We start from the raw sequence: 20,415 nt of genomic DNA, 5'->3' as shown, positions 1-20,415 counted from the left end.
AAATAAAACATTATCAAACTAAAATATAGCATTAATTTCATTGATAATTATTTTTTTATTTTTTTCATTTTTGAGCGACACACGAAGAGCACCGAGGGTTAGAGCAGCAGCTTTACCGTATTAAACATGACAAACTGTGTCAGCGTCTCTTTCACTCTCAGTGCTTCACATCGCCACCTAGCCGTCTGGAGTGCACACTACATCCAATTTCACACACTTTTGCGTCACCATATGCACGCAGATTTCCCCCCCATACCGCTCGTCTAAACGCAGAATAAAAAGTGATAACGCAACGCCACTTTTGCTTTTCTCTTCAGATCGTGTCCGTGTAAACATAGCCTAAGTTAGTAGCACTAGTACTTTAAGTGTCCCAGCACATCTTTCATTGGTGTTCATGTTTCCCTCTCTCAGAGCGAGGCCCAGCGCTGGCCGTCTCGAGGCCCAAGAAGTCTGAAGTGAAGAGCAGGAGAGTCCTGCGGAAACAGCCGGAATCCCTGGACTCCATAGACTCCAGTTCCACCGTGTCCTCCGTGTCGTCTTCCTACGTGCAGCCGAGCAGAACCCCGAGACTCCGCTTGCGGTCCAAATCGCCTTCGCCCCGGTTACACCCGTCTGACAGCGTGGACCAGGACGACGAGGAGCGAGCGCAGTTCACCAGCCGAGGCACGTTCAACCCGGAGAAAGGCAAACAGCGTCTGCAGGGCGCCAAGCGCTCGCCTCAGAGACACCGGGGCAATCCCGCGGGAGAGAAGAGGGATCCGGATCTGCCGGGCCGGGTGGTTTACGGGAGCAACGAGTTCATGGTGTGAAGAGCGAAGGATTCCACGTCCATCCCCGGAGAAGAGCGCGTTCTCCTGCTAATGCTGCATTATAGTCCTTAAGTGCCATGTTGAGAGGAACGGAGATGGGCAGCGCTTCCCACAGCAGGGAAAAGGGAATGTTGTGACGTTCCGAAACGGAATGTTCTCCTTTGATCTCGGGTCGGGAGTTCCGTGACGTTCCGAAAGGTGCGAGACGACGAAGCCATTGATGAACTCAAGCTGCTTTAACGTTTACAATGTAGAATCATGCGAGCAGAATTCTCTGAGATGTACCCCCCCCCCCCCCCCACCCCCGAATCCTATTTAATACATTTTATTGATATATAAATCTATATAAATATATTATAGTGTACAAAGCCAGAGCACCAGTGACTGCTGGGTTGTTGAATTCATATATTATATCTTTGAATGCGTTGGAGAGAGAAGTTGAGGACACGTGTGTGTGTGTGTGTGTGTGTGTGTGTGTGTGTGTGTGTGTGTGTGTGTGTGTGTGTGTTCTGGATGTGTTTGTGTTGTGCTTGGAGGGAAATGATGCCATTTAAAGGGACCAAGCAAACTGGTGTCATAAAGCCAGAGGATCCCAGCGCTGAACGAAGACTCTTCCAGATCACAGTGTATTAAGTCATCACGTCCACATCAGTCTTTCCATCCTCAAAGAAACCAGTGTTAAAACACAAAGCCAGAGTTACTAGATTGCTGTTACTTACGTTTATATATATATATATAATCAGCATTATTTTTCCGAAAATCCTTGGATCATTCATGCCCTGCAAACATGAATTACCTCTTGCCAGAAAATGACTTAAATATGACTTAATATATTACCGAATGGTCTCTTCTGCCTGTATATATAGTGCGATACACCCTTTTCTTTTTTCTAAATATTTAATTATTAAAAACCATGGCTATAGTAATCCACAGAAGTGCATTTGGATTCACCGCTGTATTCGCAGTGTTTGATTTATTAGTAGTTATTGATGCAAAATGAACAAAATTGTGCCACCAGCAAAAATAGACCATCTGTCATTTCTAGTCACTATAGTTTCTGCAAAGATCACGAAGATTAATGACGGTCCCCCTCGTGTTAAACTGTGGTGGTGTGCAGTCGCACGGGTCCCGGAGGGTGTCTGCATGTGATGGTGTTTTTCACAGGAGCGAGTGTTAATTTATATTCTGTTATTTACATCTCATGCATCGCTGACTCGGGTCACGCCGCCTGCAGGATTGAGCTAAACTGATCTGTCTTCTGTCATGTGTTGAACAAATATTTCTTATGAAAGAGAGGAAAAAAAGTCAATGGTTGTAAAATAAATTACACATTTTGAACAAATGAGTGCTGGCTTGTTAAATTAAAGTTGAGTTATTGTGCTTTGAGACTGAACTTGAAGGACCGGTTCATCACGCTTCAGTCTCTTCTGGTTTAACTGCTTAACTTTCACCCCCTTTTTTAAGCAGAGATGTTATAAATGCACCATTCAAATGGAAATGGTTGTAGTTCATGAATGATTTGGAGTACAGAAGTTGGTTTTTTTTTTTTTTAAAGATGATCCTCAGCAGATTATTGCTGAAATTAAAGTGTAAAATAAGTTTAAGTGTACTGTAAAGCAAATGTACTGTACATCTACATCTATTTTTATACAAAATATACATTTAGTATATAATGTAATTTTGTAACTTGTAATGTCTAACCAAGTTGTTGATATCGCAAAAATGTAAGTTCCTATGGGATTTTATTTAGGCGTAATACCAAAAATAGCCACATTATATGTGATTTTATGATGCATTCTCCTGTAACAAATCAATAACTTCTGCCACATCACTTCTATCACAAGACAGTTGTCATATATGTGACGTTGAGTTTTAGACCTTTCCGGCGATAGGTATATTGTCAAGATTAGAAAGTTTTATTAAAAAATTGAACTAGTGGGAGGAGCCTGTCAGAAAAGGCTTTAAAGTGCCGTTTCTATTAGAACACGTCCAATTTAAAAACTTTTTCACAGGATACATTTTGTTTAAGATTTCGAATTATACTTAACTAATGGGGTTAGCAAAAAGAGTGCATCCGGTGTGCTGACAAATCAGGTCCTCCTCAAAATCAGGTTCTTTTGGGACCCCAAGCGATCCCATTGGCTCAAATTACTTTTAATAGTAACTTTAGCGCTTGATTAAAATTCCCTACAAAAACAAATAAATGCTTTTTGAACTAGGTTATGACCATTAATTAGTTAGCTTATGTACTAGCATAGCATACAGATACCAGATTAGCCCGATAGCATAGTTTATACAGGCATGTTCAGTCACCCTACATGATTCACAATCATCATTACTGTAATTACGTGTTAAATGCATAGTTAGTAACAATGTAATGATGTTGAATGATTCACTTAATTGGCTATTTATTTATTTATTAACAGTTTATCAAGTGAAAGAAACTTTCATTGTGTTTTATTATGCACTATGTAGTAACCTATGCATATTTTAAATTAATATCGTTCGTATGTAGGCTACTTAGTATAACCATTAACTGATAGTTGTTAGAGACCTGATTTGTCATGTCACTTGCCTGAGGAAATTGTAATAGTGTGAGAGTTGATAAACCTGTAAAACTGCTGCCAAAGGTGCGGAGATATGTTGAATTCACCAGAGAGTCTCATGAATAGCTGTGAATTGCAGGTTTAAAAAAAACAAAACAAAAAAAAGCATACTGTTTTCTTCCCTTTTGCAAGTCTCTACATAATACCATGTTATTAAAATGTTATGTTACTGTACGTTTATTAGTTTAACTCTACATCAGAACTCAAAAAGTATATATTTCAAGTCGTGTAAGCAGAGCTGGAAGATGAGATCCAAACTAGATCCTGGCAGTGACGTCACGACCGAATGCACCGCGCATGCGCAGCGGTCAGTGAGTTACGCTGGCAGGTACACGGAGCACGAGAACACCTGTGCTTGCCGCAAGACAAGATGTCTGGATTCGACAACAACCCCTTTGCCGAACCAGTTGATGTCAATCCTTTCTCGGTAAATACCTCATTATTTATTATGTCTTTGGTAATATGTAATATATTTATATTTTTCGCTGTGAAGAACCTGTTTGTTTGGGTCGGAGTCACGGGAGAAAGGTGAGAGTGAGAGGGCTCAGCCAATCAAATTTCACGGTTCGGTTTACAAGCCAATCACCTTCCGATGACGATCCAGGAAGTGTTTATTTTTTTATTTTCTAAGTTGTCTTTTAATATAACAACCGAGTTTTTTTTCTGCCGTCATGAGCATTTTAACACTGTTTATCATCATTATCTAGAGAACCAAGCATTTTGGCATAAACTTTGATCCATCACTTCACGCGATAAGTGCACGAACCCTATGTACAAATCCAACAGGTGCATTTTTATTTACCGTGTTTGACTTGTATTCATATTCACAGATATCAACAAATCAGTTTTCACTATTCAAATGCTAATTCTTGATATGAGGTATTCGATTTCTACTTGTAAAAATGTAAATTATTGATACCAACAATGACGTAATCACTCACATAAATACTTCTTGATATCAAGAATTAAATATCAACTAGTAAAAACTATAATTCTTCATATCTGTAGTTGTAGTTTCACTAGTTAAATGTCACCACAGACTGCCATTCAGATTCAATTGTTGATATCAAAAATGTATTTCTTTCTACATTTGAGAAATACAATTCTTACTAGAATTTTTTTTAAATATCAATAATTACGTGGTTACTGGTGCAAATCTCTGTTCTTGATATCAACGATTCAATTACTACTAGTAAAATTATTTTTGATTTCAATAATTTGATGGTCAACAGTGACCTTGTTCATTTCTGATCTCATGAATGTGATTAGTAGGCTACTAGAAGGTCATTTCAGAGATCAGAAATAACAAATGTAACATGTTGAAATACATTTACAGATATCAAGAATTAACATTTCAAATAGTGAAACTTGAGTTCTTGATATCAGGAATGTATATTTCGGCTAGTGAGTATTGACATCAAAAATTGGGATTTTTTTCTAGTAAGAATTGTATTTCTGATACGTGAAGCTGGAATTTCAATTACTAAGAAATCAATTTTCGATGTCAACAATGGCTGCCTATGGTGACATTTAACTAGTGAAAATACAAGTACAGATACAAAGAATTACAGTTTTTACTTCCTGATATCAAGAATTAGCATTTTATCTAGTGTAACCTGAATTGTTGATATCAAGAATTAGCATTTTATCTAGTGTAACCTGAATTGTTGATATCAAGAATTCATATCCTGGGAATTAATAAAAGTCGAAATGGCTTGCCATAGTCGGCTGCATTTGCGAATTATAATTGGCCTGCAAAAGAAAAAAGAGGAGGGAAAAACATATTTTGAGAGATGTCATGGGACTCCAAAGTACTTTAAAGAATGCTTTGGCTCCCAAAAAAACGTTGATAACATACAGTGTTTAATGAATAGGCAAGTGATATTTGTTGTGCCTGGCAGGATCCATCAGTCACTCAGGTGACCAGCACTGCAGTCGATGGCGTCGGAGAGTTTAACCCGTTTACAGCCACTGCTCTGGTAAGCCTGACCGTTTCCGATCCTCATCCTACAAGTCAACAATCATTTCTCAGGTCCTCGTGTCACAGTACATGCATATCATATCAACAGGATAATATTCCTCTGTCATCATGCGGATCCAAAACGATCCTGCTGCATACATTGAAATCCTAGAATTGACATTTTTATTCAGAATGATTTGATCTTCAAGACTGACTTATAATAATTATAATAATAAGTCAAAAATGGTAAAGGAATGCCAAATTATTGCTCAAACCTAAAAGAATCAAATAGAAATCAGTAGATAAACTGGAATCCCCACACTTTAGTTTGTTTTGAGAAGTTAATTTCTCTTTCCTTCTTTCAATGTTTGATTCACTCAGGACTACAGGTGAAACTCGAAAAATGTGAATATGGTGCAAAAGTTAATTTATTTCAGTAATTCAACTTAAAAGGTGAAACTAATATATTATATAGACTCATTACATGCAAAGTGAGATATTTCAAGCGTTTATTTGCCATCATTTTCATGATTATGGCTTACAGCTTATTAAACCCCAAATTCAAAATTAGAATATTGTGAAAAGGTTTTCATAAACTGTAAGCCATAATCATCAAAAATATAACAAATAAAGGCTTGAAATATCTCACTTTGCATGTAATGAGTCTATATAATATATGTCACCTTTTAAGTTGAATTATTGAAATAAATGAACTTTTGCACGATATTCACATTTTTCGAGTTTCACCTGTAATTCCAATTTATGATAGAAATTCCAATGCGATATATTCCTTTAGGAAGTTTTGAGTTTTCCACTGGAACACTTGTGTTCAATACTGAATAAAATCATGAGCAAAGAGTTTGAATTGAATATTTTCCGTCTCTCTTCTTCAGAGTGGAAGCACCATCCCCGTCCCAGTCGCTTCTCAACCAGCGGTCCTCCAGACGACTGTGGAGCCCAGTCCACAAGTTAGTACAATATTCATGTACAACCATAATATTTGTATGCTGATTCATATTTATCATAGTAGAGGATGAAAGAAGAAAAGCTGCTGGGGTGTAACGGTACACATAAAGCTGCGTTCACACTACAAGCGACAAAGCGACACGTTACCATTCATTTCAATGGGGAGCGGGCGTTTTCCAGCGACACGCGCGATTGCAGCCGTTGGTGACCGGATGGGGCGTGTCTGGCGACGCGACAAAGTTGAGATCTGTTTAACTTTATGCAAATGAAGAGCGACTTTCGGGAGCGACAACCAATAGGAGTGAAGTCAGTGGAGCGTGTGATCATCCGTCACTCTCTGACAGAGGAAAGTTGAACGAGAAGCTCATTTTAGCCGTCAGAAACTGTCCTATAAGTTGTGATATATCTCAGTGTGCATACAGTGGTGTTCACCGTGCTGACTCCGAGCCGGACTGGTTTCGTGAGCTCAGATAGACGGTATTTGCCCGTTTGCTGCAGTTAAACAGCCGCGATGGCAAAAAGCACTCACAGTTTCTCGTTCATCTTTAATATTATGCATGTTATACTGATTCCATTTATATTTAGACTTTTCCTTCCAAAATGTTTGTTTGTAGTGGCAAGAAAGCGGATTTGTTGTCGACAACATGGAGAAACATCCGTGAATGTCACTCACAAACATTACTAGGCAACCAGTCGCGGGAACGCCCACTAGCGTCCTAACCGCCAGCCACTGGCGACCTGCAGCGACAAAGTCGCTTGTAGTGTGAACATAGCTTAAGTCACGGTTTAGTATGTACCTCCGTTTTGGGGGTCACGGTTCAATAGGAGTTTGGTACATTTACATGTCCGCCATCGTAGCTTACGATGTCATTTTAAAGGCCCCCTGAAATCTAAATTATTATTATTTTTTTAGCTTTTAGTATGAATATGTTAGCCTTAAGGTTATGAATAAGCGGGTGTGTTCCAAAACAATGGAAAAATGCACATTTCGGAGATATAAGCATTCAAAACTCAGTCTCTCACTTCCGCTAAAATGGATCAGGGATTTTTATGACATCACTGCTTCTCATTACATCTTCTGTCCAATCAAATGCTCTCTAGAATCTAAAGGTCCGCCCTACGCTATAAATACCACCTGACCAGAGCGACCGTTGACAGACACGTCACGGAGCAATATGGGTTCGAGTTTTATTCCGGTTTCCAACTGTACGTTGGTTAAGAATGAAATGAATGAATCCTCTACTATTGAATCCGACGTATCATCAGCGCTCGGATTCGCTCCCATGATGCTGTTAGTCTGTGAGGTAAACTAAACGCTATTGGCTATTTGAAAAGGGGGAGGAGCCATTCAATATATCCCGCCTTAGCTTCCCGTTTCAGTGGAAATTACGTCAACGCATCATCATACAAAGATGTGCCTTCAGTCGGCCTTTAACATGCGGTCACAATGGCGGATGCATAAAGTTAAAAATTACGCTTTTTCAAGAAATCCCGTAAAGATGAGCGAGAAGGAGAAAAAGAGTCAACTTCATCTTTCCACGACGACACCTGAGGATTCATATCTCCAGGACACTCATATTTCATCACTGGACTGTAGTGAGATTTACACAAATCGGCACACTGCCAAATGATTTTGTCTCATTATAACAGCGGAAACAACTTAAAATACTCGGTCATTTATGGTCACACAGATAAGAGTAAAGCATAATTTGAAACTAAAGGTCTGTACACTCACAATAAAAATAAAACATTGTGCTTCTGCTTTTGTAAAATAAAGAAAACAAACAGCATGCCGCTTTCTGCCGTCCCGGTTTCCTCTCCGTGAAGTTTGTGGAGCGTCACAGAAATGAATCGAAGCTCAGCGTATACTAGCAAGCTCTTGTGTGCATCTGAACTCTTGTTATGGGTTGGTGTGTAGATTCTCTTCTTCTTCTGCTCTTTTTCCTGTTGTGGCGGTTAGCAAACAGCGTTGCATTACCGTGTGCGCCCCCTTCTGGATTGGAGTGTGGATCGCCTGTGACTGACCCTGCATCTCAGTGTCCATACTTCCCATCCTAAATAGTATGTGGGATTAGAATAAGTGTGTCCCAAAGCATAGTATGTTGAAAAGAATATGTCAAAAGTCCCCGGATGGTCTACTATTTCTGGTAGATGTTCGAAGTGTGGATCGAGCGTTAACTTCCTTGAAGGCGGGTAACTCTGTTGAAGTTTAAAACTATTGGATCTGCCCAGATACACTCTGGATCTGCCATAATCAATCACTAACGTTTGGTCGTGACGTATGACGAGTCAAACTAGCGCACGACCTCAATGTCATCGCTCTCAGCAACTCCCTCTGTTCGCTGATTGGTCCGGTAAAAAATTGACCTGAGAATACACCGCAAACCCACAACGTACTGAAGGAAAATGAAAATTGAGCGGAAGTACGTAGGAGGGCGGAGCCAGGCGACTCAAACACAGCTTCTCAGGTTGATGTAAGTGCGTGTGTGGTTCCTCCGTCAGGCTGGTGCCGCAGCGGGTCAGGCGGATCTCATCCGTCAGCAAGCCGAGCTGGAGAAGAAAGCAGCGGAGCTGGAGCGTAAAGAGCAGGAGCTTCGGGATCGAGACACTGCACGAGGTGAGACAATTCAATTCACGTTTATTTGTGTAGCGCTTTTCACAATACACATCATTTCAAAGCAGAGCTCAATATGTATTTCAGAATTGTAAATATACAAAAACACAGTTAGCTTAAAATGTATTAATTTAAACAATATAATAATTGACCCTTCGCAGGGAGCTTGATTGACAGGTGATCTGACCAATCATACTTCGCCATCCGCCATTTTGTCCGACAAAGCAGTCAGGGGAGTTAGTAGATTAACATGGGAGGATTTGAACTTGAGAAACGGAGTGTACTGAGTCTGACGCCTTTCCGCGGTTAAAACAACATTCCTTCTGATGTTCATTCATGTTTATTTGATGCTATAAATGAACTAGAAGGAAGAGATGATCGGTTCACGAGCAGCTTTAACTCTACAGCGATCTGTCACGACACATTAAAGAGCCACAAAACGGTATTTATTGTTTACATTTCTTTAAAAAAATGACCAAATTTGAAAGGTGAGACTTTGTTTGATATGTTTAATATCAAAAGTAACCGAAAAGTAACCTTGTCTGTCCTGTCTGTCAGTGTGTTGTCAGTCTCCTCTCTGCTCCGCGTGTGTTTTTCACTGCGTGAGAACATGGTGTGGCGTGAGAGCGGCGTAGCTTGTCGGACATAGCAACAGTAACTAAGGGGGGCGGGTCTTTGCGAACAGTCAATTGAATGCAGAAACAATGAGCTCATTGAAGTAATGAACACGACAGCACTGATCTCACTCTGTAGATGTTCTTCTGCACTCTTGACATGAAGGAATGTTTGCTTGCAGGAAAAGAAAACAACTGGCCACCTTTGCCCAGGTTTCTCCCCATAAAACCTTGCTTTTATCAGGATTTTAATGAAGAAATTCCTGTGCAATATCATCGGGTTTGCAAGATGATGTACTACCTCTGGATGTGTAAGTGAACAGACGTGTTGGAATAATATGGAATACAGTTGCAATCAAAATGATTCAACCCCCATTACAAATCAGACAAAAGTAATTGAATAGCTCAACACAACAAATGTATCAAGTGGTTTCCCCAAATTCAACTGACCGTATTTTCCGGACTATAAGTCACACTTTTTTTCATAGTTTGGCTGGTCCTGCGACTTATAGTCAGGTGCGACTTGTATATCAAAATGAATTCATACTGACTGAGATGAAACAAGAGAAAACATTACCGTCTACAGCCGCGAGAGGGCGCTCTAGTTAGCGGAGTTGTTCAGAAGCCACACCGAGGAAGAACTCAATGGATTCAGTGATGAGGAATGAGATCGGGAGCTTGGTGAACTTGCTAACCGGTAACTTGTTGGACTCGCTGGCTAATGTTAATTTAGCCTATTCAGCCTCCCAGGTATATGTTCTTTATGCTAATGTGTCGCTAAATATCTGTTAATGTGTTACGCTAACACACCTGACACTATTCAGCCTGTTGTTCTGTGTGCTATTGTGGAGCTGAATAACTTGCCATTCCAGATTAACCAAACTTCAACAACATACGGGCAGATCCTTTGAGCGCTGCTGATGACGCTGTGAAGTGAGGCTCGAGTGATCAAGTGTTCCTATGTATAAATAATCTTTCCTTCGATTCCTCCGTCCTCCTTTTCTTCCCTTGCGTCCTACAGTGGTGGAGCTGAGGCACGAGGAAAGGAAACGAGGATGCAAAAACAAGAATTGAGAAGCACTCTCTGTCTCTAGGAACATTTAGCGCATTCGCTATCTTTTCTGTTCCTTGTTTGTGAAGGGCGATGATATCCTCTCTTAAAGGGTTAGTTCACCCAAAAATGAAAATAATGTCATTAATGACTCACCCTCATGTCGTTCTAAGCCCGTAAGACCGCCGTTCATCTTCGGAACACAGTTTAAGATATTTTAGATTTAGTCCGAGAGCTTTCTGTCCCTCCATTGAAGCTGTATGTACAGTATACTGTCCATGTCCATAAAGGTAATATAAACATCATCAAAGTAGTCCATGTGACATCAGTGGGTTAGTTAGAAGTTTTTGAAGCATCGAAAATACTTTTTGGTCCAAAAATAACACAAAATAAGACTTTATTCAGCATTGTATTCTCTCCCGGGTCTGTTGTCAATCCTTCACAGTTACGCTGATGGCGTAAGACGCTGATGACGTGTATTTCTGGTGCGCCCGAGCTTCATTTATAGACTGAGGGAAACGCACGCTGTAAAAGTGTCTCATCCACGACATGCACATTTACGCACCATTAAAAAAATGATATCCACGCAAACAATGTAGAATAGCTTGAATATAGCGTGCGTCTCCCTCAGACTGTAAACGAAGCTCGGGCGCACCAGATGACACGTCATCAGCGTCTTACGTCAGCAGCGTCACTGCGGAGTCCTGAACGCAGATTGACAACAGACCCGGGAGAGAATACAATGCTGAATAAAGTCTTATTTTGTGTTATTTTTGGACCAAAAAGTATTTTCGATGCTTCAAAAACTTCTAACTAACCCACTGATGTCACATGGACTACTGTGATGATGTTTATATTACCTTTATGGACATGGCCAGTATACTGTATATACAGCTTCAATGGAGGGACAGAAAGCTCTCGGACTAAATCTAAAATATCTTAAACTGTGTTCCGAAGATGAGCGGTCTTACGGGCTTAGAACGACATGAGGGTGAGTCATTAATGACATTATTTTCATTTTTGGGTGAACTAACCCTTTAACTTTTTGACTTGCAGTCAAACGTGATGCTCAACAAACCTAGCCAACAAACCTTCAGATATTTTAGCTGCGTCCCAATTCGCATACTATCCGTCCTAAATAGTATTCGAAAGTAGAATTAGTACGTCCTAAATCGTAGTATGTTGAAATAAGTGTTCCAAAGATACCCGGATGGTCTATTTCCGGTCAGAATCCGAAGTGCAGATCGATGCGCACTCTAACGGCTGATATTGCCCACAACCCATCGCGCGTTGGACGAGGATTCGGTTAGAACTACAAACACGAGTGAAAAGTGTTAAAAAACTACAGACATGGAGGATGCGCGAGTCCGGCGTTATGTAGAGAGGTTTAGATAAAGGGGTTTGAGTGATTAATTATCAGTATCTAACCTGACGAAAATGTATTTATTCAATGTTGTCTACAGTATATTGCATCTGCAGCAGCTTGTGAACTTTTGTAAAGTCACGTTTAGCCATTAACTTTTAAATGCATCATTACATTCAAATTCCAAACACATATGAGGAGAGTCTCCGCATGAAAGACCCGCGACTGGCAGATGAACGTGCGACTACATTTCTCTCCGAAACGGTAGGAAATTCAATTAGATTGAATGGAGGATTTTAACTGTGACAAGATGATTGACAGGGCAGTTTACTGACGGGATTCACGCAACAGATCTGTCCGTTAAAGAGGACGAAGTAGTATGTCTCAAAGCTTGCCTACTTTTTTGCTACACACTCAAAAGTATATACTTTTTCTTCACAAAAAGAGTACATACTTTTAGGTCGTAGTATAAGTAGGCGAATTGGGACCCAGCCTTTGTGTGTTCTAGCTCAAGCACACCTGGTGCAACTAATGAAGCCCTTGATGAGTTGCATCAGGTGTTTTTTTTTTTTTGCAGATTTGTGCTGTATTGAGGGATTCTATTCAGGGGGGTGAATAATAATAATAAACAGCAGAAGTCATTAAAAGTTGCATTTTCAGTTAAATTTGGGGACACCACTTGAAACTTTTATTGTGTTGAGCTATTTCAATTACTTTTGCTTGATTTGTTCATTGCAAACAGCTGAAAGACTGCAACATTTGGCAATAAACCTGATTTGCAATGGGGTTTTAATAATTTTGGTTAGTTACAATTACAAATTTACAGACTTTCTTGCTATAATCATACTGCAGTTTTTTTTATCTGCATTTGTGTAAATAATATAAATGTTTTAACATTTGTATTCTGAATTTTTCATGTATTTCATGAAGTTTTATACTGCCAATTGTATCCAGTGTCACCCGAGTATACCATGCATGCAAAAGATGTGTGTACTGTGTCTACTATACATACTACATGCTGCTAAATAGTTGGTAACACTTTACTTGAAGGAGTTTGCATAAGACTGACATGACACCTCCATAATCATAACATGACACGACATAACAGGTTTTATGCATGTTTATGACAACTGTCATTAAGTGTCATTCGCTCAATTATGACATTTTTAATGCAAATATGACATTGTTTGAGATGTCTTAACTTGACATAAACCAATACATCATAACCTGTCAGTGTCTTTGTCAGGACAACTTGACATAAACCAAGACAACATAAATTGTCATAAATATGTCATAAACATGACAGCAGATTCATTATCAAACTTAAGAAACCACTTAGCTTTATGGGTTAACATTACAATATTTTTCATTTTAATGACAAATTCAATGTGTACCACTGTAGTTGAGGTCAAGAAAAGTATACGTGACACTGTTATACAATTGTTTGACAGAGTATTAACACTTAATTATATTTAATAACAAATTCAATATGTACCACTGTAGTTGAGGTCAAGAAATATATTCCTGACACAGTTATAATGCCTCATGACAGCCGATGTCAAAACCAGTCACAGGACAGTTTAATGTAATGTTAACCCATAAAGCTAAGTGGGTTTGTAAGTTTGATCATTAATCATTTATGACAGGTTATAAACCAAGACAGGTTGTCTTGGTTTATGTCAAGTTGTCATAAAGACATCTCAAACAATGTCCTATTTGATTTATAAATGTCATAATTGAGCGAATGACACTTAATCACAGTTGTCATAAACACGCATAAAACCTCCTTCATATTCATGTTGTGTGTTATGTCATGATTATGAAGGTGTCATGTCAGTCTAATGCACACCCCTTCAAGTAAAGTGATACCAAATAGTTTGAGAAGTACGTTGTATGCTAGTAGCAATGCTTGTTAGCAAACATTTGAGTATGCTGTGTGTAAGCCTGGGTAATAATGCTCATGTTCCACAGATCACAGTGTGACGCTGTTCCTGAACCTGCTGGCCTGTCTGGCGTACTTCTCTGTAGACACGACACGGGGAGTTGACTTCGGACTCGCAATCCTCTGGTTTATTTTGTTCACTCCCGTCGGGTTCCTCTGCTGGTACCGACCCGTTTACAAGGCCTTTAAGTGAGTTCAATGTTGATATATGTTGCATTGTGACATTATTATTTTGGTAACACTTTACAATAAGGTTCATTAGTTAACATGAACTAAGAATGAACAATACTTCTACAGCATTTATTAATCTTAGTTAATATTAATTACAACATTTACTAATACGTTATTAAAATCAAAGGTTGTGTTTGTTAACATTAGTTACTGCACTGTGAACTAACATGAACAGCTGTATTTTTATTAACTAACATTAAGATGAATAAATACTGTGTGTATTGCTCATTGTTAGTTCATGTTAGTTAATACATTAACTAATGTTAACTGATGAACCTTATTGTAAAGTGTTACCATTATTTTTAACCTCACCCTCCCTTCAAATTGAAATATAAAGAGGTACAACAAATACTCATTATCTTTTTTACATTACAATAAAGACAGTGACATTTTTAAAGTCATAACAGTTTGTGAGGGAAATATGAACGGGGTAAACATTGGACTAATAGATATCACTATTATAGTTCACCCAGTTTTTTGAAATATTATGTTTAAATATGCACTAATTTGCATAGATTTCCAGGATAGAAATCCGAACACTGAACAAAGCTGATTCAAAATTCTTGTTTCATTTGATCTTGTTAACATTTTTAATGAGGAGGTTTTTGGATTTCTCTGTTCTCTGTTTATCACTGTCTACAGCCATACAAAATCACCATGTTTTTAGGAACGAAATGTTAAATCTGGCCCGTGACGTATGAACAAACCTCTCTGTAAAAAAGCTTCGGAATATAGATCGGAATAAAGCTGTAAAGTTTGGTGTCTGTAAAGCTGCTAATTTCTGAAGAAGAAAAAAAACTGTGTGTGTATTATAGCATATGTATAAATATGTGTATGTATACAGGTGAATCTTTAAATATTTGAAAATCATGCAAAAGTTCATTTATTTCAGTAATTCAACTTAAAAAGTGAAACTAATATATTATATAGACTCATTACATGCAAAGTGAGATATTTCAAGCCTTTATTTGTTATAATTTTGATGATTATGGCTTACAGTTTATGAAAACCCCAAATTCAATATTAGAATATTGTGAAAAGGTTTTCATAAGCTGTAAGCCATAATCATCAAAATTATAACAAATAAAGGCTTGAAATATCTCACTTTGCATGTAATGAGTCTATATAATATATTAGTTTCACCTTTTAAGTTGAATTACTGAAATAAATGAACTTTTGCACCATATTCTCATTTTTTTTTCGAGTTTCACCTGTATATGACAGGTTGATTATTGACTGGTTACACTTTGAAAAACATTTTTTTTATTTTTTTATCGTCATCTCAACCAACTTTTCTTGTGTTTTGCAGATCTGACAGCTCCTTCAGTTTCTTCTTTTTCTTCTTCATTTTCTCCTTCCAAGTCATCGTGTACGTCATTCAGAGCGTGGGCATCCCGGGCTGGGGGAACAGGTGAGTGTCTGCATCTCTGCATCGCTCCGGTGTAAGTGTGTGTGATATGAGTCTTTACGTGTTCTTCCTCTCGGCATGTTTCTTAGACTGATCGCCTCTTCATAATCTGTCGGTGTGTTGGTTTTCCGGGTCTCTCTCTGTGAGTGTGAGTCTCTGTTTTCTGCTGAATCCTCCTGTGCTCTCCTCAGCAATGTGCAGTTTTCATTTACAGTCTCATTCGGTTTATGTATAGTTCACCCAAAATGGAAATTTTGGTTTTTATTTGAGTTTTAGTGTCAGAACTTCATTAAACTACTATATATCATGTATAATAATGCAATGGGGAATATTTGTGGGTTCTGATATTGTCAAATGTCTGATGTTACCAGTAAATAGTGGCCTACATTATTTAAAAAAAAAAAAAAAAAATAAATGTCACATGAACATCAGTCAGAAATCAAGTGTTAACAGTGACATGTTTTAGTTTTTTACCCCTTATCCCACCTTAATGCCCCCCCCCCCCCAAAAAAAAATAAAAATAATAAATTAATTAATAAAATAGCACAGATAAAAGAGAAAATAAATTACAATTACACAGATCAATAAAGAGTTAGGTCTCAGAGAAGAAGAAAAATAAGTAATGTTTAGACTTTACAGGACTAGTAGGGTACAACACATATTTGGAAGAGTTTTTATAACACATTTTCAGTTATGGAGAGAAAGGGACCCCACATTTTCATGAACAAATCATGACGCCCTGAGGCTCTAAATATCACACGTTCATAATTAGCGGCCTACATTATTTTAAATATATCTAGCAGTGACAGTGCAAGCATATTCTTGCAAAATAATTTAAAAATAAAGTATTTTCAGCTTCAGAATCATGAATATTGTTATTCTGGTGTCTCTATTGTCCTGTGCTTTGGGTTTCCAGCACCAAGTCCAAAAATATTCATTTACACACACAATGCAATATAAAATTTAGCATTTAACCTTTAAACATATCTCTGGGTAACATTCACACTTACTTTTTAGGCTCTTGCTGAGGCAACCATTGCTATTAATATCCTACAAATCTCTAACCATCATTTAAAATGAATGATATCTGATATTGTGTGCTTGCTGAGGAGAGGTGTGGGATTACTTCCTAAACCAAAAAGTTTTTATTGTATGTTTGGTGGATTTTGTAAGCTTGTCAAGTCAAGTCACCTTTATTTCTATAGCGCTTTTAACAGTACAGATTATTTCAAAGCAGCTTTACAGAGATAACAGGAAAATAATGCAACAAAAGTAGTGTCATAGTTCAGTGAGGGTTTATTTCTGGTGTAAAAAAGTTCTTAATTTAGTTCATTTATATACTGTATATATACACCGTCCAGCTCAGTTCTCATATAATGGTGTCAATGCAGACAGATCAGTAATATCGTTGGATGTTGTATGAAGCTGTAATGTGCTGATGTGATGTGTGTCAGCGGCTGGATCACGGCGATCTCTGTGATCAGGGTTAATAACGCGGTGTCGGTCCTCATGATGCTGGTCGCTGGATTCCTCTCCGTCAACGCCGTGCTGGCCGTCGTCTTGCTCAAGATGGTAAGTTGGACACAGTGTTATTTTAGTTTTTATTATGGTTTTATTCATATTTTATGTTATGTTTAGTTTGTTAATGTTAATTCTAGTTTAATTTTTAGAAGTTTCGGTGTGTGCTTTTGTCATTTTATTAGTACTTTTTTTTGGTTACACTTTATTTTAAGGTGTCATTGTTACAGTGTAATTATATATTTAACTTCTGAATAATATTAAGTGACTACATGTACTTACTATAGGGTTAGGGTAGGGTTAGGATTTGGTTGAGGGTTTGTTGCATGTAATTATGCATAATTGAATGTTATTACTATGGTAAGTACATGTAATATGTAACAAGGACACTGACAAATAGTGTAACCTTTAAAAATATATATATTACTATTTAGGTCTCATTTTTTTTAAAGCTTTAGTTAGGGTTTTATTTATTTCCTGGTAATAATTTAAGTGCTTCAACTTCAACTTATTTCAGTTTATTGCCAAGACAAATTTTTGACAGAAACAAGTGATAGAACCATTGCTTACAATCAAATATAATAACACAACCATCAAACATTAAACTGCATATAAATCAAAACTGCCCAACATTATTAATATTTTGAAGTATCTTTTAATTTATGTTTAGTTTGTCAAAGTTAATTTTAGTAAAAATTTTAGGATAAGTGCTTTTTTATATATTTTTTATATTACCTTTAGGTCAAATTTTTTTAAGCTTTAGTTAGGGTTTTTATTTATTTCCTGTTAATAATTTAAGTGCTTCAACTTATTTCAGGTTATTGCCTACACAACTTTTCAAGGTTTTCAACTATTTATATTTTGTTTTAGCTTTTTTTTTTTTTTTTTTTTTACCTGTATGTTGTGTTCGGGTCATTTTAACCCGGAGAGTTTATTCTTTTTTCTAAAAAATATTGCTGTTGCGCATCTTCTGAAAGACAACAGAATCTTCAGATTAAAACACAGGTGAAAAAAAAAAAAGCGATATAAGCATTGCCTTACGCACATATTTATATATGTATGTATATACAGGGTTCCCACGGGTCATGGAAATTGTGGAATGTCATGGAATTTTTATTCCAGACATTGAAAGTCAGGGAATTTTATATAGTTTTTGTCCAAGTCATGGAAAATCAGGGAATTTAGTTTGTTGCTTTAAGTTTCCATTTATCAAAATGTAATTTTTCTATACCGAATTTTTTTTATCGCGCTGTTTCACACATCTTTCTACGGAGCCCCTGAGGGGACCATTGCAAAAAAATAATAATACGGACTTTTCGCGTGCACACGCGTTACAATTTCCGGTTTGGTTATAGTGTCATTACTACAAATGTGGGAAAAGGGATGAGATGAGAGTGAGCTTGGAGCATGGCTCCAGAGATTTGTCTTATTATAGCGAGGTTGTTTGTGAACTGTGCTTTACTGTAAGAAAAAAAGCATGAATATCACATAAATGAATATCAGGTCCCACATCATTGATTACATAATCCGAGAGTAGCCTATTTCTTTTCGTTTTTAATTGTTTCGTTTAAAGACATTCCAAGCTATCTTCAGATTTATTTCTCATGTATGTGAGGCATACACAGAGTTTCGGTTATGATGAGATGTGCTCCGATTCACGTGCAATGCAAGTGACCGCGGCGCGCCTCCATGATTATGTTGTCGGCTATATATTTGCTTCTCATTTATTAAATACAGGCCAAAAATTATTAAAATTAAGATACAATTTATACAAAACAAATTTACTTTAAAGAAAGGCTTTCTACAAAACAAAACAGCAGCCTGTTTTGCCGTTCATTTTAGGTCATGGAAATTCATCTTTTTAGTCAGTGAAAGTCAGGGAAAAGTCAGTTGGTTTAGAGTGGGAACCCTGTATATATATATATATATATTAACGTGATCATCAAAATTAAACTTTTCTTTAACTCGATTGCGAACAGAGTTAGAAGAGGTGCAGGAGGGACTGCACAATTCCACTAAAAGAAAACTGCATTTAGTCAGGCCGTCTTTTCATTCACAGCATCACATCAATGGAAGCCACCATTAATTTAAGATTAATGTTAAGAAATGGCTTATTGAAAATCAACACTGTCAACACTGACACTGGTCCCATCCACCAACAATAACTGTATCATCTATTTTTAGATTGTATCTGTTCATCTTGTTTACTCAATTGCTTGTGATTTTAACACAGTCTAAGTTTGTATCTTTTGTTTATTGTATAAAGAATCTTATTGTATTATAACAGTTTACTATTTTAGGATGCCTAATAACATCTGGCAAGGGGACTGCCGATGAAAACTAGCCTCTGGCTCACTCGGATACACTTACATTTGTTCTAAATGTTGATTAGTGCACATTGTTTCTTTAAAAAAAAACAAAAAAAAACTGCATATAGATCAAAACTGCCCACACGTTAGCAAAATGACTCGATCTACTCCTCCTGTGCTTTACCGTCCTGCACCCGATACTCTGGTGCGAAACTCTCTCGTTCACTGACTGTGTGTTTTCAGGTTCACTCCATGTACCGGCACACGGGCGCGAGCTTCCAGAAGGCCCAGGACGAGTTTTCTCTAGGTGTCGTCTCTAACCGAAGCTTCCAGTCCGCTGCCGCTACAGCCGCCACTTCAGCCTTTCAGTGACATCCCCCGAACATGAACATCTGCAGCAAACCTCCAGCGCAAGGACAATCTGTGTCCCAGGCTTCTCCAAGCTGCAATCCTGCTCACTGGAAACACGTTTAGCTGAACGTTACCTGGCTGTGGATCGGTGAGACTTCGGGATCTTTCCTCCTGTAATAAAGGTGGTTTTATGCAAAAAAAGTGTTTCAAACGGCACTATTTAATTGAATTTTATGTGAAATCCATGTTTCCGAATGACACTTTCCAGTTATTGTCCCTGCTATATGCATTTAGAAATCTTTCATATTGCTGTACGTTGAGTTATTCCACTCTTTGATCTAGTCCAGCTAAATGTGTTGAATGTCAGCTGATAATCTCAGTACTTCAGTTTTACAATATTTTAACAAACAAGAAACATATTTATCTGAAGTTCTGCTTATCTGCTTGTTACATTCTCAAACTGACGTGATGATTTTGCAGTGTTCTTAATTACGAACAAAAGATGTATATATTTATAAATTAATCCATTTTATTTTACTGTGGTTCAATTGGGTGGACGTCTGTTTTATGAGTTATTGTTGAATAAACGTATTCAGATTATGTTGTTCATTGCTGTTTCTATATAGACAGTATATAAATGATAGGTTATATTATAAAGTGGGGTGTAAACTTA

At 37.7% G+C, this 20,415-nt stretch overlaps 2 protein-coding genes across 5 annotated transcripts in view; both read left to right on the top strand.

The window, feature by feature from the left end:
- The window catches only part of myo9aa (myosin IXAa), a 184,030-nt gene extending 181,885 nt beyond the window's left edge, over positions 1-2,145 (top strand). For all 4 annotated transcript variants that reach the window (XM_079598576.1, XM_079598578.1, XM_079598577.1 and 1 more), the window contains one exon: positions 412-2,145. In XM_079598576.1, coding sequence (XP_079454702.1) covers positions 412-809 — 398 coding nt within the window. In that variant the 3' untranslated portion in view covers positions 810-2,145. The remainder of the gene's footprint in view (positions 1-411) is intronic.
- A 1,504-nt stretch (positions 2,146-3,649) lies between these two features.
- Positions 3,650-20,342, top strand: scamp2l (secretory carrier membrane protein 2, like). The gene is made up of 9 exons (XM_079598720.1): positions 3,650-3,842; positions 5,317-5,394; positions 6,269-6,343; positions 8,844-8,958; positions 9,752-9,880; positions 13,955-14,114; positions 15,466-15,567; positions 17,019-17,136; positions 19,635-20,342. The coding sequence occupies exons 1-9, from the start codon at positions 3,702-3,704 to the stop codon at positions 19,761-19,763; spliced, it is 1,047 nt and encodes a 348-aa protein (XP_079454846.1). The 5' UTR covers positions 3,650-3,701; the 3' UTR covers positions 19,764-20,342.
- The last annotated feature ends 73 nt before the right edge of the window (positions 20,343-20,415 follow it).

The sequence above is a fragment of the Phoxinus phoxinus genome (genome assembly GCF_949152265.1).
Source record: "Phoxinus phoxinus genome assembly, chromosome: 2".
NCBI lineage: Eukaryota > Metazoa > Chordata > Actinopteri > Cypriniformes > Leuciscidae > Phoxinus > Phoxinus phoxinus.
This window is presented reverse-complemented; position numbering and strand designations above follow the sequence as displayed.

Excerpts from the sequence above, each read along its gene's own strand:
- scamp2l (XM_079598720.1), top strand. The coding sequence starts at position 3,702 with ATGCACCGCGCATGCGCAGCGGTCAGTGAGTTACGCTGGCAGGTACAC. Across the intron at positions 6,344-8,843 it reads CTGTGGAGCCCAGTCCACAA|GCTGGTGCCGCAGCGGGTCA; the intron begins GTTAGTACAATA and ends TTCCTCCGTCAG. Across the intron at positions 15,568-17,018 it reads ATCCCGGGCTGGGGGAACAG|CGGCTGGATCACGGCGATCT; the intron begins GTGAGTGTCTGC and ends GATGTGTGTCAG.